Raw genomic sequence first — 13,416 nt, 5'->3', positions numbered from 1 at the left:
GGGCCCACTGAGGCCCACAGCCAGCATCTCACACCCTCACCCTGGGGCTGCCTCGCCCAGCACTTGTGCTGTGGGTAGGTGTTCCGAAAGTTCCTGGACCAGAGCCAAAGCCGACGTCTGGACATGGGAGACCAGACCCGCAGCTGCCCCTTGCCCTGACCTCGCGCTGGAAATCAGAAAATAAAGACGAACCAGATGCCATTCAGAAAAAGTGTACTTTTATCATGGATTAGAAGTCCATCTGTTGGGCTGGGAGCCGGTGAACATGCCTCCCAGCCTTGCCCAGCCCTGTAAAGGCAGGGGCAGATCCCTGAGTCCAACATGTAAACACCACAGCCAGCCAGGAGCCCGAAGCCCCATGAGGTCAGGACGCCCTGAGCCCCTGGGTCAGGCGTGTTCACAGGCTGTGACCCTGAAGCTGGGCTGCACTGGGCTGTGCCCTCAGCCCATCTCTGATCACATCACGGGCTCTGGGCCAAAAGTGGCCTGGGGTGACCAGCTGCCCAGGACCCCGAGGAAGCCCTTGCAGGGCAGCAGGAGAGTGTTCAGGCTTCAGGAATGTAGTCATTTGATTTGATTTTCGAGGAAGAAGGAAGAAACTCGCTGAGTGGACAAGATTCCCCAGAATCACACCGCCCATTTATTCCCACGTGTTCCAAACGATGATCCAGCAGGAACCAGGCGAGGGGCAGAGTCAGCGGCAGAGCACCAGACGCCCAGGGGCCGCCCCAAGCAGCCACGAGGCCCCGAGACAGCCTCGCCCTGCGGCCCGCCGGCCTCCATCACCAGCCCGGCCCGGAGACGTGCCGCCAGCTGGGGAGTCACCGCACAGCCAAGGCCAGGGCCCGGGCCTTGCCGACAGGCATCCTCACAGACAGCACGTATCAGCCTCCTGGGCAGCGCCTACTCGAGAGCCATCCCGCCCTAGGAGGGGGCCCAGATGGGCAGGGGGTGAGCCTCTGTGTTGAACACGTAGGTGTCCAGGCTCAGCAGGTCAGGATCGTCGGAGAAGAGCAGATACAGGTATTTGAGCGTCTCCCCCAGAAAGAAGCTCTCCATCTTGTCCCTGGGCTGGGGGTGGCGGGGGTCCTGGACATTGCTGATGGAAGAATAGCCGCCCGAAGGGACCTGCTCGAGAGGCGAGGCCGCAAGTCACGACGCTGGCTCAGCCCTCTGGAGGGCTGCCAGCCAGAGGCGGCCCCCCGGGGCACTGGCCCACCCCAGAACACACGGCCCCCTAGGGCAGGGTCTGGGGCGGGGAGGACACCAAAGCCCACAGGGGGAATGGCCACCTGGAGGGTAGCCATGGTTCCCTTCAGTGACCAGATGCCAAGTGCCACCTCCAAAACCTGTGCAGGCCTCACAAAGGCCCCAAGGCCACCCGAGGGGTGTAGAGTCCACCTCAGGGGCCACAGGGCGAAGGTCAAGTCTCAGCCCTGCCAGGGTGGGCAGTGGGCCCTGGGCAGAGCAGGGGGTGGTGCTGGTTGTGGCCCCTGGCCTGGAGACTAGCGGCCCAGAGGTCACTCACCCGCTGGGCGCAAACACGCTGCCCAGGCCACACGGAGGGCCCAGCAGAGACACGCTCTGTGCGCCTCGGGCCCCTGCAGGGACCCTCCCGACACAGCTGTCCCCAGAGAGGAGAGACGGACGCCCCGACCCCCCGGGCCCTCACAGCAGGGCAGGGCCTCCTGGTGCAGCCCCCCGGAGGTGAGAGTGAGGCCCTGGAGCCCGGCGGGGGCTCACCCGCGTGTAGGTGTTGAAGCTGCGCAGGATCTCCCAGCCCCAGTCCTGGTACTTGCGGTCGCCCGTGAGGCGGTGCAGGTAGAACAGGCTCTCCACGGTCTCGGGGCGCAGCAGGTTGTGTCTGTCGGCCGCCTGGGGGGGCACGTGGGGCTCAGGAGGTGCCCCCCGGCATGCCCACCTGGCCCAGCCCTGGGCGCGGCGTAGCTCACCTTGACCTGAACGTCCTTCACAGCCTCCGTGCGGCGCAGGTTGAAGTGTGCGATCTCGGGGCTCAGCCCCGTCTCCATCTGACGGTACATCTGGTAGCAGGTGTCCATGAGCGCCTGGGCCAGCTCCATGTGCTCAGCAGGCAGGCCGTGGTGGGCACCCAGAGCCAGTGTCCCCGGCAGGAAGCACACCAGGTGGTCCTGAAACCACAGGGTCACCTCATCAGCGGGTCCAGCGCCGTCAGGCCTCAGACAGGGGACTGAGCTGCAGGCCAAGCACCGGGGGCCCCACGCAGGCAGGGGAGAAGCTCCTGGAAGGGCCACCTCAAAGGCTGCCGGGGCCCTGGCTGCAGGAGAGCAGGAGGGGGCACAACTGGGAGTGGGGGTTCCCCGAGAGCGTGGAGAGAGAGACAGCAGGGCAGAGGCCTGGAGGAGGCGCGGGCTCTGGGGTGGGGGCCCTGGCTCCCCACGGACCTCAGCTCCTGCTGCTCTCACGGGACACCCACATCCAGCCGGGACCACCCACGCTCCACGGCCAGGACCACGAGGTTCCGCCGGTCGTCCCCACTCCGAGCCACCAGACACCAAGCACAGAGGCTGGGTCCTCAGCTGCCTTGAGGCCAGATCAGGGAAACACGCTCCCACTCACCATCTTGGCGCTGAAGCGGCCGTGGTTGAGCTCCCCCACGAAGGTCAGCTTCCTGGGCTCGGATCTAGCGAGCAGGTGCTTCCTGATCCCGTCCACGGCTTCCAGGTAGTCTTCCAGCAGCCTGTGCAGACCAGCGGGGCCTGTGTGCTCTAGCCGGGTGGGCGCACAGCCCTCAGGTCCACAAACAGGGCGTGGCCCCGAGCTCCCGTCCCCTGGGATCTATGAGGCCCGGCCCTGCCAGCCCCATGGGGGTCAGCCTCTCGGGCCTCTGGGCTGCCCCCACCCCAGTGAGGCCAGTGCCTCCCAACCAGCCCCAAGGGGCCAATGGAGACCAGCCTCGGCCAGCCTGATTCATCCTGAACCAGCCTGAGGGCTCCCCAGTCAGTGACACTTCCTGGGACACAGCCACCCCCAGGCTTGAGGCTTGAGAGGACCCCAGCGCCCCACTGGGGTTCATCTCTATTTTATAACTGGACAAGGACCGACCAGGCTGCTCCCTGGGAACGTGTGAGTTTTCAGCGTCAAAGCGCTAAGCACCAGGAGTCCCACACGGCCCTGGCTGCCTCCCACTGGAGCCGATGACCAAGCAGCCACAGCCCCAGGGAAGACCCCCGTCTGCCCACGCCGGTGGCCGGCCCTTGCTCTGCATATAGGATGGACGGAAACACCCTTCCCCACAGAGGGCCCCGCCACCCCGAGCCCAGGGGGCCGCCCCGAAAGCAGAGAAACAGGCCTCACTGCCTCTCCTTCTTCCCGCCCTGGATCCACTGCTTCAGCAGGTACTCGTAGTAGCTGTCGGCCCTGGCGCCCAGGGTGAACACGCCCAGGTGGGTGAAGCTGCCGCTGTTGGTGTTGATGAACATGGGCACCAGCCCGTCCAGCTTCCCATGCAGGCCATGCACGCGCCTCGTCACCTCCTCTGCGGCCTCCTGGGGCAGACGGTGGGGGCGGTGAGCGGGTGGGCTGGGCAGAGGGGCTGCCCTTGACAGCACCTGGACAGCCGACTGCAGGTCTGAAGCTGTCCCCGAGACACTTCCTAACCCCAAGCCGGGAGGACAGGTTAGGAGCAAGTGGCCTGCATGGCGTGACGGTGTCCCAGTCTCAGGACAGCACAGGACCCCATGTCAGGGCCTGGCCAGGGACTTGCTGGCGCCCTCCTACATAAAAGACACGTCATGTGGACACACACACGGGAACACACCACTAATCAAAAACTCGACTGCAACCGGAGACACTACCAGACACCCGTGAGGAGGGAGAAGTGACAGCTGGATGGCGCACAAAGGCATGTCTGGACAGGCTGACCCAGCCCGGAGCCCTCCTGCCGACGTTCCCAGCAGCACACCGGCTGCAGCTTGGCAGTGATTAGCCCAGAAAGGAGTGCGCCCCGTCAGGAGTTCTCTCAGGTGAGGAAGGGAGGGTCCTGACCGGTCAAGCCACCCTGGGACAGCAGGCTCACTGACCACCCAGACTGCAGCCATGGCAGAAGACGGGCCCACTGAGCGCGGGGAGGGCTCTGGACAGCAGCCCCTGCCTGGCTGCCCAGGGCTCTGGAGCCATGAGCGGGAAGTCGGCGAACAGTGCTGGGGTCACTTGGGTGGAGGGGACAGTTCTAGAGGGTGACGACGGCCAGACACGTGAGCACAGACGGCTACAGTTACGGGAGAGGGCAGGGCCTCTTGACACAAACACCTCAACAAAAAACAAGATGGGGGTGAGCGGAGGGAACGGGGAAACCTGAGCGGATGCCGACACACAGACAGACGCGCCATAGCATGGGCCCGGAGGAAGCAGGGGGCAGACGCTGCTGAAGACAGAGACAGCCAGAGCCAGGCACAGAAACAGGACCACCATCGGTCCACACATATGCCAGCGCCGCCGAGCAGGAGCCACGCCGGCATACCGCACCAGCTGCCCAGCTGGGACAGTGTGCGGGGCCCAGGCAGGGTGCCACGACAACGTCACCTACGCTGACCTGACTACAAAACCCAGAGCTCCAACACACCCCGTGGCACTCAGCCACAACACAGCAGTCGGCCCTGAGCACTGCAGGAGGGCCCAGGATGGCGGCAAGTGGACACGAGGCCACGCCGAGCGCGGCAGGACAAGCCGCCAGCTGTTGGGTCCCACGGGGCGGGCCAGGCAGAGGACTCAGCCTCCAGTCAAGGCCTCTCCCGTCTGCGCCTCCGGCATCACCAGAAAATGCGATTCTGCAGGAGAACGTGGGACAGGAACCAACATCGACGAGACTCCGGTGGCCCAGGACCCACAACCACGCAGACCTGCAGTCGCCTCCAGGAGCCAGAGACGGCCCCGCAGGAACCCCAGTCCTCAGCCGGGGGCAGAGCCCCGCCATACCTGAAACTTCTTATCCCCCGTGAGACGAGAGAGTTCTCGGAACTCCAGCTGAATGCTTGTCACCTCAGCCACCGTGCTATCAGAGGTCCATCGGGGTGGATGAGCAACTCCAGTGCCAATGTTTACATCGGAGTATGGAATCTTAGAGGGTGTTCGGAAGGCAGGCATCAGCCGATTTCCAAAATCCTCCTGATACACAACACAGCGATGAGTCAACGATTCCTGTTGCTCGGCGGCCTTGTCTCCATGACACGATGGTAAGCCCAACACCCGTTTTCATCAAATTCAGTGGACAGACCTGAGTATGCTGGCTTCACGTGACCCAACCCTGGCCAGCTACAAAACCGAGCTGGACTCAATTAGTTCAGAATGACCTCACAGGCAGGCAGCAGGCTGGCCCAATGCTGCTTCAGCCACCCACGTGCTCAGAAACAGACTCAAGAGTGGGAGGAGACAGAAGTGGAAACAAACGCCCGCCACAGCCCAGTCCCGCGAGAAAAGCACTGACTGCTGAGCACTTGAGACCCCAGTCCCCCACGGACGCGAACAGACCCGGTGCCGGGACACTCACAGCCTTCTTCAGGAAGAGGACATCCCCAGACAGGTGGAAGGCGCTCAGAAGCCCCCCCAGGATCCGGATGGTGCTCTCAAACAGGTTGACGTCCACATCTTTCTGAAACAATAACCTCTTGGACACCCAATTCCTGGCTTCTTGAAATTCTGCCACGTGGAACAGCAGAGACACAGGGGAAAATTAACAGGCCAGCCTTTCCCTGGCCGCGCCCTCGGGGCTGTGCAAATCCCTGCAGGGTTCCGACATCACCTCCTCATGCAAGAGGGGGGCCCAGGAGTCCTCCAACCGCACAGAATACCCAGGGCCAGCGTGCAGCTGGGGGAAGGCCGTGCAGCGTGAGCACAAGTGCTCGACGTCAAGGCCACGCTACAGAGAAGCACGAAAGAGTGAGTGGCTGGAGGCCTGCGATGCAAGTATTAGACGGAACAGGGCCGTGAGCGCGCCAGGTCAGACACCTGGGGACACGTCACCCGTCTCACCCTGTCTGCACCGACAAGGACCGAGGGCGACTCAGGGCGCGGCCGGCCACTGCGTCGGGTCCCGTGTTGCCTCCCACCACAGGGCCCTCCTGACCGCAGCGGAAACGCGGCTGCAAACACCCCTGGATGCCACCCTCCAGCACACTCGGCGCTCTGCAGGAGGCGCAGGGCACACGGACGTGTGGGGACAGAGAACCGCCTGCGGCCAGCACAGCCACACTGGCAGCCAGGACAGGGGCAAGCACAGCCCGGCAGGACGCGGCATGTGGTCGCCTCCCAGAACCGGTCACTCGGGCCCGAGGGTCACGCGCGGCGAGCTTGAGCCCACCGCAGGGACAGCAGGTACCTTTCTTTAGCCCCAGAATCCACATGGTGTCCAGGGCGTCAATCAGCGTGAGGCCGAGGCCGAACCACTCGCTGAAGGACCTGGTCAGGGGCTTCAGCTCGTCGTGGCCCCAGGCGAACTTGCGGTATCCAGCCCATGCGTGGAGGAAGGCGTCTACCACAGCCTTCTGGCGCGCGTTCTGGGAGGCTGGGAGGAGGAAAGCAGGGCGTGGGCACCCAGACAGACCTGCCCTGTGGCCCCACAGCCAGTGAGCCTGCCCTGGGGGCATCTTAGGCTGCAGTGAAGGCCCAAGCTGCAACTGCCACCTGGCCCAGGCTGTCAGCCTCCACCAGGTCCCAGCAGGGACCAGCCTCCAGGAAAGAGCGAAGGAGCGAAAGCAGGGGAACCAGGACGCCTGGGTGTGCCGCCTGGTGTGTGGACATCAAACGCAGTGACCCTGACAAGACAGTCTCGTCTGAAAATATGGAAGTTCCTTGAAAAGGCAGTAATAGAGCTACCATATGACCCCGCGACCTACTCCTGGCTACAGATCCGGAGAAAAACAGGACTGAAAGGGTCTAGGCACCCCAATGTCACTGCAGCGTGTTTACAAAAGCAAGACACAGAGGCGACCTGAATGTCCATCAACAGAGAAATAAAGAAAGAAGATGTGTTACACGTAAACAATAGGCTGTTACTCAGCCACTCAAGACAGCGAAGTACTGGCATCTGCAGCAACGTGGACGGGCCAGAGGCTGTCACAGCGAATGAACCAGCTCAGACAGAAGAGGAGTATGCTGTGACATCTCTTACATATGGAAGCCAAGAGAAAACGATACAAGTAAGCTTAGTTGCAAAATAGAAAAGGGCCCACAGGCTGAGAGAAGGGACTGCCGGTTGCCAGGGAAGTGAAATGGGGAGGAGACAGGCAGGGAGTCTGGGACAGGCTCATCTATACTGCTCTGTCCTAAAGGGGTGAGCACAAGGGTCTGCGTCACAGCGCACGGAGCCCTGCTCGGCGTTACAGGCACGCTACCCGGGAGGACAGGGCGCGGCAGCGCGGAGACGTGTATGTGCACGGCTGAGCCCTGCCCCTGCTCGTCTGAGACTGTGACCGCGCTGTCAGGCATCGCTACTACAGTTCAGAGTAACAGTCACAATGGCTGCAGCACCGGGTACTGAAAGACATCTCTCGAGGAGCCAGACGTCGTCACCAGAGCCACAGAGAGTGCCGGACGCACAGGAGCCTGGTCCACCTGGCTGTCCAAGGCTGAGCAGAGCTTTTGAGGGACGGCAAGAGCTGCACGGCCAGCCCTCCTCTCCAGCGTGTCCTTCGCTGCGACCCTCAGGACAAACGGCAGCTGAGGCCGGGGTGGGGGCAGGCGGGCCTTACCTGGATTAGGCTGAATCCTCGCTGCCTTTGGGGAAGGCCTCGGGGGGAACTCTGCCTTCTTGCCAGGAGGTTCAGTGCCCTGCTGTGGCTTGGTCCCTGCTCCCCTCCAGCTGCAGGGAGAGAAACATGAATGCTCAGAGTAGGGACAGAGGTGTAGATGCCCCAAGGCTGCCACCAAGCTCAGGCTCAAACTCGCACGCTACCCAGGGGACCGAGAATGGACAAGCCAATAAACACCCTGTTCCACAAGGGTGCGCCTTTTGAAACACAGGAAAACACTTATTAGCACTTTGTCTTTGTTAAAAAAATCAGAAAACAATGGTTACCACGTTCAGACCGTCTCTGACACTCCCGGTACCTGAGGCCGTCTCTCTGCGCCTCTGCTCCCCAGCCAGCCGCTCCCACCACCTCTGCCCTCCTCTGGGCCTGGTCCTGCCTCCTCTCCTGGGGGTCTCCTTCGGGCGCTCTAATCTGCAGGTTGGGGGGTCCTCGTCGGAAATGCCTTTGGGGCTTCTGGACAGAGACAAGAGTCACTCGTACAATGATTCCATCCCGCTTCTAGGACGCACCCCGTCCCCAGTCAGACCCGGAGCCACACAGGGAGCGCTGTGGGCTGGCTGAGCAGTTGCAGTTTCCTAGAGGAAATGATTTCCGCTTTTCATATGATGCGCAGCTTCAGGAGGAGCCCCTTTCTCAGCAGCTCCTGACTCTGACTCCGATGGAGGCTCTGCCTATGGGCGAGTGTAGCCCTGGAGATTCAGTTAAGCCCCTGGCCAGAGCGTGTCTGGGAGTCAGACCCTAAGGGTAGCAGGGCAGGGTTAAACCACCCCGTCCCCGTCGATGGAGCCACAGAGAACACTGCCCAGGCCTGCGCCCGGGACTCCCACCTCAGCCTCGGAAGGCTGCGGCAGAGGCGGCCGGTCAGTGACAAAGCGCTGTGCGAGGCCGCACTCGTCCTGGCTCCAGCCCCCAACAGCGGCTGTGATAGCAACTCCTCCAGCTCCCAAGGACACAGACTCGTGACTGGAAAAGCCTCTGGCTGCAGCACCCATGGACACCTTGGCGGAGGATCCGTGAAGTCACCCCCTTCCAAGATCCAAACCCCGCAGAGCCGGGCCCCTGGATCACGAGAGTAGCTGCGGCCGAAACAAAACTCCATGGATGAAGCAGGTCTCGGGGACGAGTGTCGGCATCGGACCCAGAGAGGAGGTGCCAGCGGCCTCAGCATGCACAGGGGCCCCAAGACTCGCTCCACAGGAGACGTGGATGTTCACGCCTTCATTTCCAGGCCCCTCCTGGACACCAGCATCCAGGTCATGGATGCTGAGGTGTCGAAACGTGTCTCTCGGAGGAGAGACAGCCACATTCTGCTGTCACATGACCGTGAAGTCAGCACACGAGAGTGGTCACAGAAGTGACAGGAGGAACGCTCTTGGCTCTAAAGGGAGAAACCGGCTCTCTCACACACAGACCTTGCAGAGAGACGGGGTGAGAGCAGGCAGCCTGCGGGGCGTGAGGCCAGCATCAGTCCCAGAGCCTCTCCCTGGGGGCGCCTGGGCACTTGGACACCCGAGCCCGCGGGAGCGTGTCCCTGGCACAGAGCACCCTGGGCTCTCAGAGGCCGGCCGCTCTCCTGGGGTGGGACCTGCCCTGGCTCTGGCTGACCCCTCGCCCTCGTCTCCACGTGCTCCCCCGCCCCCGCTCGCCCCCCTGAACGGCTCGGGGCCCCCCAGGACACGGCCTCACCCCTGCCCCCACCCTTTCTGGACGGCAGGCGCCACGCACCTGCCAACTCCCACTCCTCCCTGCTGACCCCAGGCGGAGGCCCCAGCACCTCCGTCCGGGCAGGTCCAGAGGGGAGCCCCCGCCTGACTGCTCCCGGCCAGTAGCTCCCAGAGAAAAGGGACGGTCTCTCTCACCTCCCAAGGACCCGGAGCACCAGACAGGCAAAGAGGACGGAGGACAGAATGGCCCTGCTCCTCTCTCCGCGTCTCCTCCGTCCCACCAGCCCAGAGCAAGGCGGCTCAGGTTAAAACCTCAGACGCACGGCAAGAAGCAGAACTCTTCCCAGTCCCTCTCAAACAGCCCCTGCTGTGCTGAAGCGCTTCTGGCCTGGACCCCACTTACGCCTCCACCTTCAGTTTACTCCAAGTACCTGAGGCGACAGCCCCGCCACGGCCTCTGGGTTCTCAGCTGCTTTCTGAGGAGCTGGCAAGACGGGAGGATTTGCTGGTCTCATCTGCCATGCTGCCGCCGACCTGCTGTCCACAGCTAAACAGGAGAGTCTATTTTATCTCAAATATGCCTCAAGGCCCAGAGGAGAGTCAAAGGGCGCTGGAAACAGCACCTACACAGCCACACCTCCTGGAAAGAATGGGACAGGCCGGGACCTCCAAAAAGGGCAGGTCAAGGGATTCCAGAGTGCCACAGGGACGCAAACCTTGCCCTTAGCTCCTGGCAGCTTCTGTCTTTATCCCCACCCACAACCCAAACACTTGGCCTTTATCTTTTCCACTTCAAGGAGGGCCCACGGTGGCACACGGGCCATTCACGGGAGTGACCTGCGGGGGCTCTGCAGCTTTCCTCCTCCAAGGAGCCGCGAGCAGAACCCAGGAGGGAGCTGCCCTCCTCCCGGCACCTGCGCTTCCTTCCCAGCAGGGCAGTGCATGCCAGGAAGCGCCTGCAGCACACTGCGCAGACTCCGCGTGCACCCTCGGACCTGGATCTCAGTGTGAGACGGCCGGACGGCAGGCCGCTTCTCACAGCAGACGTCTGGGCAACAGCCACACGCCGCAGATTAACAGCCACCTTATAGCGGGGAGGGGGGGGTGGCGCTGGGGACATTCTAGGCTCCTCCTCATCTCACTTCCTGCCAACGCGCTGAAGTCTAAGCCGCCTGCCGCTGCCAGATTGCTGTGCCGCCCCTTAGTCAGCCCTCAGGACGCCCGAGGATCATGCAGCTGGTACCTGCCCAGTCGTCAGCCACGTGGACATAGGACAAGAGGCCGAAGAGCATCAGGACCACCAGCAGGAAGAGGACCACCGTCCGCTGTAACCTTGACAGCTGCTTCCATTTCTGAGGGACAGACAAGGACTATTTTACTGAAAGGAGCACAGCGAGCAATCTCTCCTGCCGTGTCAGACTCCGGAAGGATGAGGAGCAATTCCCGAGGCCCAGCGTGGGGCTCTGCTGCGTCTGAACCGGGGACGTTTCCTCCAAGCGGGGGCCGCACGCTGGAGCGGTACTGCAGCCGACACCCCGCACCGGCTTCGTGGGTGCTAGTGGCTCGTAGCGTCCCACTCCGTTGGAACCCCATGGACTGTAGCCCGCCAGGCGCCTGTGTCCATGCGATTTCCCGGCGAGCACACTGGAGTGGGGAGACACCTCCTCCTCCAGGGGGTCTCCCCGACCCAGGGATCGAACCCGCGTCTCCTCTCGACAGGCGGGTTCTTTCCCGCCGAGCCACCTGTGAAGCCCCAGCGGTCGGGGCTGGAGAAAGGAAAGCGACGCAGAGCCCGTCTGCGCCCACAGGGCACGGCCGAGGGCGACCCGCAGCCCTCCTCGCCTGGGCCCCGCGAGGCCGGCCGCAGTCGCGCCCGGTCCCCAGACCCCAGCCCGGGGAAGCGCCGACCCGGCCGCCCGGCCCGCCCCTCACCCGCCAGCAGGAGCGACGCCTCAGGCCCCGGCCGCCGTCGTAGCTCCGGCCGGGGCTCAGCGTCACCGAGATGAAGTCCCGACGCGCCGGCGCCGGCGGCGGGTACATGACGGCCGCGGGGGCCCGAAGGGCCGCGCCTTCCGGCGGCGTCAGGAAGCCCCGCTTCGAGCCGGGCTGAGAGACCAGCGGGGCTGGGTCGGGAGTCCGGCCATCGCAGCGCCGTCCACTCCCCGCCCATCGCGCCGCGCCGCCAATGCGCCTCCGCCGCGCCGCCGGAGCCCCACTGCGCCTGCGTGCGTCGCCGCGCCTGCGGCGAAGGCGGGCTCGGGGCGCACGCCCCTGCGCCTGCTCGTGCGCGGTGACGTCACGCCCACACGGCGGCGCCTGCGCGCAGCTCCCCGCCGAGGCTGCGCGGCGCCGGGGCGGGCTTTCCGAGGGCCTCGGGGCCGCTGCGCCGTCCTGCGCCGGCGCGCGGCTCCCCCGGGGCCTGTGGGCATCGAGGGTCCCCCGGGGCTTCTCACGCCAGTGCGGACCGCGGGCAGGTGTGCCCTGCTCCACCGCGTCAGCCGGGAGCCCCTGAGCTGCGGACCCCAGGGCTGGAGCCTGCCTCACCCCCACCGGGTGGATTTGACCCAGTTGGTGCCTGGCCCGGCTGGGTGGGCGGGATGACGCGGGGCCCGCTACGGAGTTAGAAGCCCGGCGGTTTTCATCCATCGGACCTGTCAACCGTAAAAGTAGCCAGCTGTTTGATCAGCAAAATGAGTTTGTTCGGGCATGGCAAAGGGTTTGCAGTTAAGGTGCAACTGTAGCAAATAATAGCCATATCGAGACCAAGGAGAGGAATATTACTTTTGTTTGTGTTTTCCAAGATCTGGCGGCCGAAGTATCAATGCTGGGTTTGATCAAATGCTGTTTTTTCATGGAGACTTTATGTCCCTGTAAAACCGAACAGTTTGAACAGATCGGTGATGGCCTCCTGTGAAGAGGTCTGAGAAGAGCAGGAATAGTATGTCGTCCCAACGCTGTAATAGCGTGGAGCCTGCAGGAAACTTTGTATCGTCCAAATCAGCCTTTAAGTCTTGTGAAAGGAAGGTATTTCAGTGAAACCTCGGGGCATTCATGTGCAGGTGCGTTTTTGTCCTTCCCAGGTGAAATCTGAGAGGTCTTGGCTAGCCTTATCAGCTGGAATGCAGGCACGCCTCGTTTTAGCATACTTGCCCTTATTACACTTTGTGCATACTGTGTCTTTCAAATTGAAGGTTTGTGGCAACCCTGCACTGAGCAAGTTTATGGGCACCGTTTCTCCAACAGCATCTGCTCACTTCCTGTCTCTGTCACGTTTGGTAATTCTTGCAACTTTTCAGACATTTTTGTCACTATTATATGTTAGGGTGGTCTGTGGTCACTGATTTCTGATGTTACTTTTAAAATGTTATAACTTGTTAACGGTGAGCAGTTTTTTGCAATAAATATTTTTTAATGAAGCACATACGTTGTTTTTTAGACACTGCTTTTGCACGCTTAAACTAGAGAAGAGTATAAAGAACTTTCATACACACTGGTACCAAAAGGTTCACATGACTTGCTTTGTTGTGAGGTTCCTTGCTTTGCAATGGTCCTGAATGAGACCCACAGTGTTCCTGAAGGTGTACCTGTGCTAAAGAATGCACAGCATAACTACAGTGAAGATTGTTGCTTTCAGCAGGAGTGCTTGTAGAGGGTGGGGGTTAAGAGCAAGAGGGATGCTGAGGGGCAGCAGCACTGATTATGGCCTGCGGGTCCTGGACAGACCTCCAGCCTCAGCCCCTGGGCTTTCTCACAGGTTCCGTTTAGCAGTGTGCACGGGGTGGGGAGGCCCTGAGCCCTGGAACCCTGTCACAGGCTTTAAACCTGGAGGAGCTTCTCTGCTTAAGGGTGTTGGTTCGTTCTGGGGAGAGGATTCGAGGGACTTAAGTTTGAGTCTTGACAGGAAGAGCACTGTGGCTTTTGTCAGTATCAGCCGGAGATGTTGCCCATAAGGAGGGTGGTGAAGT

General features: G+C 62.2%; 1 protein-coding gene across 1 annotated transcript; it reads right to left on the bottom strand.

The window, feature by feature from the left end:
* Window positions 1-209: 209 nt before the first annotated feature.
* MAN1B1 (mannosidase alpha class 1B member 1) lies at window positions 210-11,607 on the bottom strand. Its single transcript, XM_052647490.1, has 13 exons — window positions 11,384-11,607; window positions 10,695-10,803; window positions 9,883-9,998; window positions 8,086-8,240; window positions 7,728-7,837; window positions 6,356-6,541; window positions 5,528-5,676; window positions 4,957-5,145; window positions 3,337-3,527; window positions 2,599-2,719; window positions 1,953-2,150; window positions 1,744-1,875; window positions 210-1,128 (listed from the first exon to the last, which is right to left on the bottom strand). Exons 1-13 carry the CDS (start codon window positions 11,489-11,491, stop codon window positions 925-927), a joined length of 1,968 nt encoding a protein of 655 aa, XP_052503450.1. The 5' UTR covers window positions 11,492-11,607; the 3' UTR covers window positions 210-924.
* Between the last annotated feature and the right edge of the window lie 1,809 nt (window positions 11,608-13,416).

Source organism: Budorcas taxicolor, chromosome 11, assembly GCF_023091745.1.
Source record: "Budorcas taxicolor isolate Tak-1 chromosome 11, Takin1.1, whole genome shotgun sequence".
In the NCBI taxonomy this organism is placed as follows: domain Eukaryota; kingdom Metazoa; phylum Chordata; class Mammalia; order Artiodactyla; family Bovidae; genus Budorcas; species Budorcas taxicolor.
The sequence above is the reverse complement of the archived record's forward strand: the minus strand, read 5'-3'. Positions and strand labels throughout refer to the sequence as shown.

Bases quoted from the DNA above. Each gene is read 5' to 3' on its own strand.
- MAN1B1 (XM_052647490.1), bottom strand. From the start codon at position 11,491: ATGTACCCGCCGCCGGCGCCGGCGCGTCGGGACTTCATCTCGGTGACG. The intron at 5,677-6,355 runs GTACCTGCTGTC...TCCACGTGGCAG, and splicing joins GATTCTGGGGCTAAAGAAAG to AATTTCAAGAAGCCAGGAAT. The intron at 2,720-3,336 runs GTGAGGCCTGTT...TGGTCTGCACAG, and splicing joins GGCGGGAAGAAGGAGAGGCA to GCTGCTGGAAGACTACCTGG.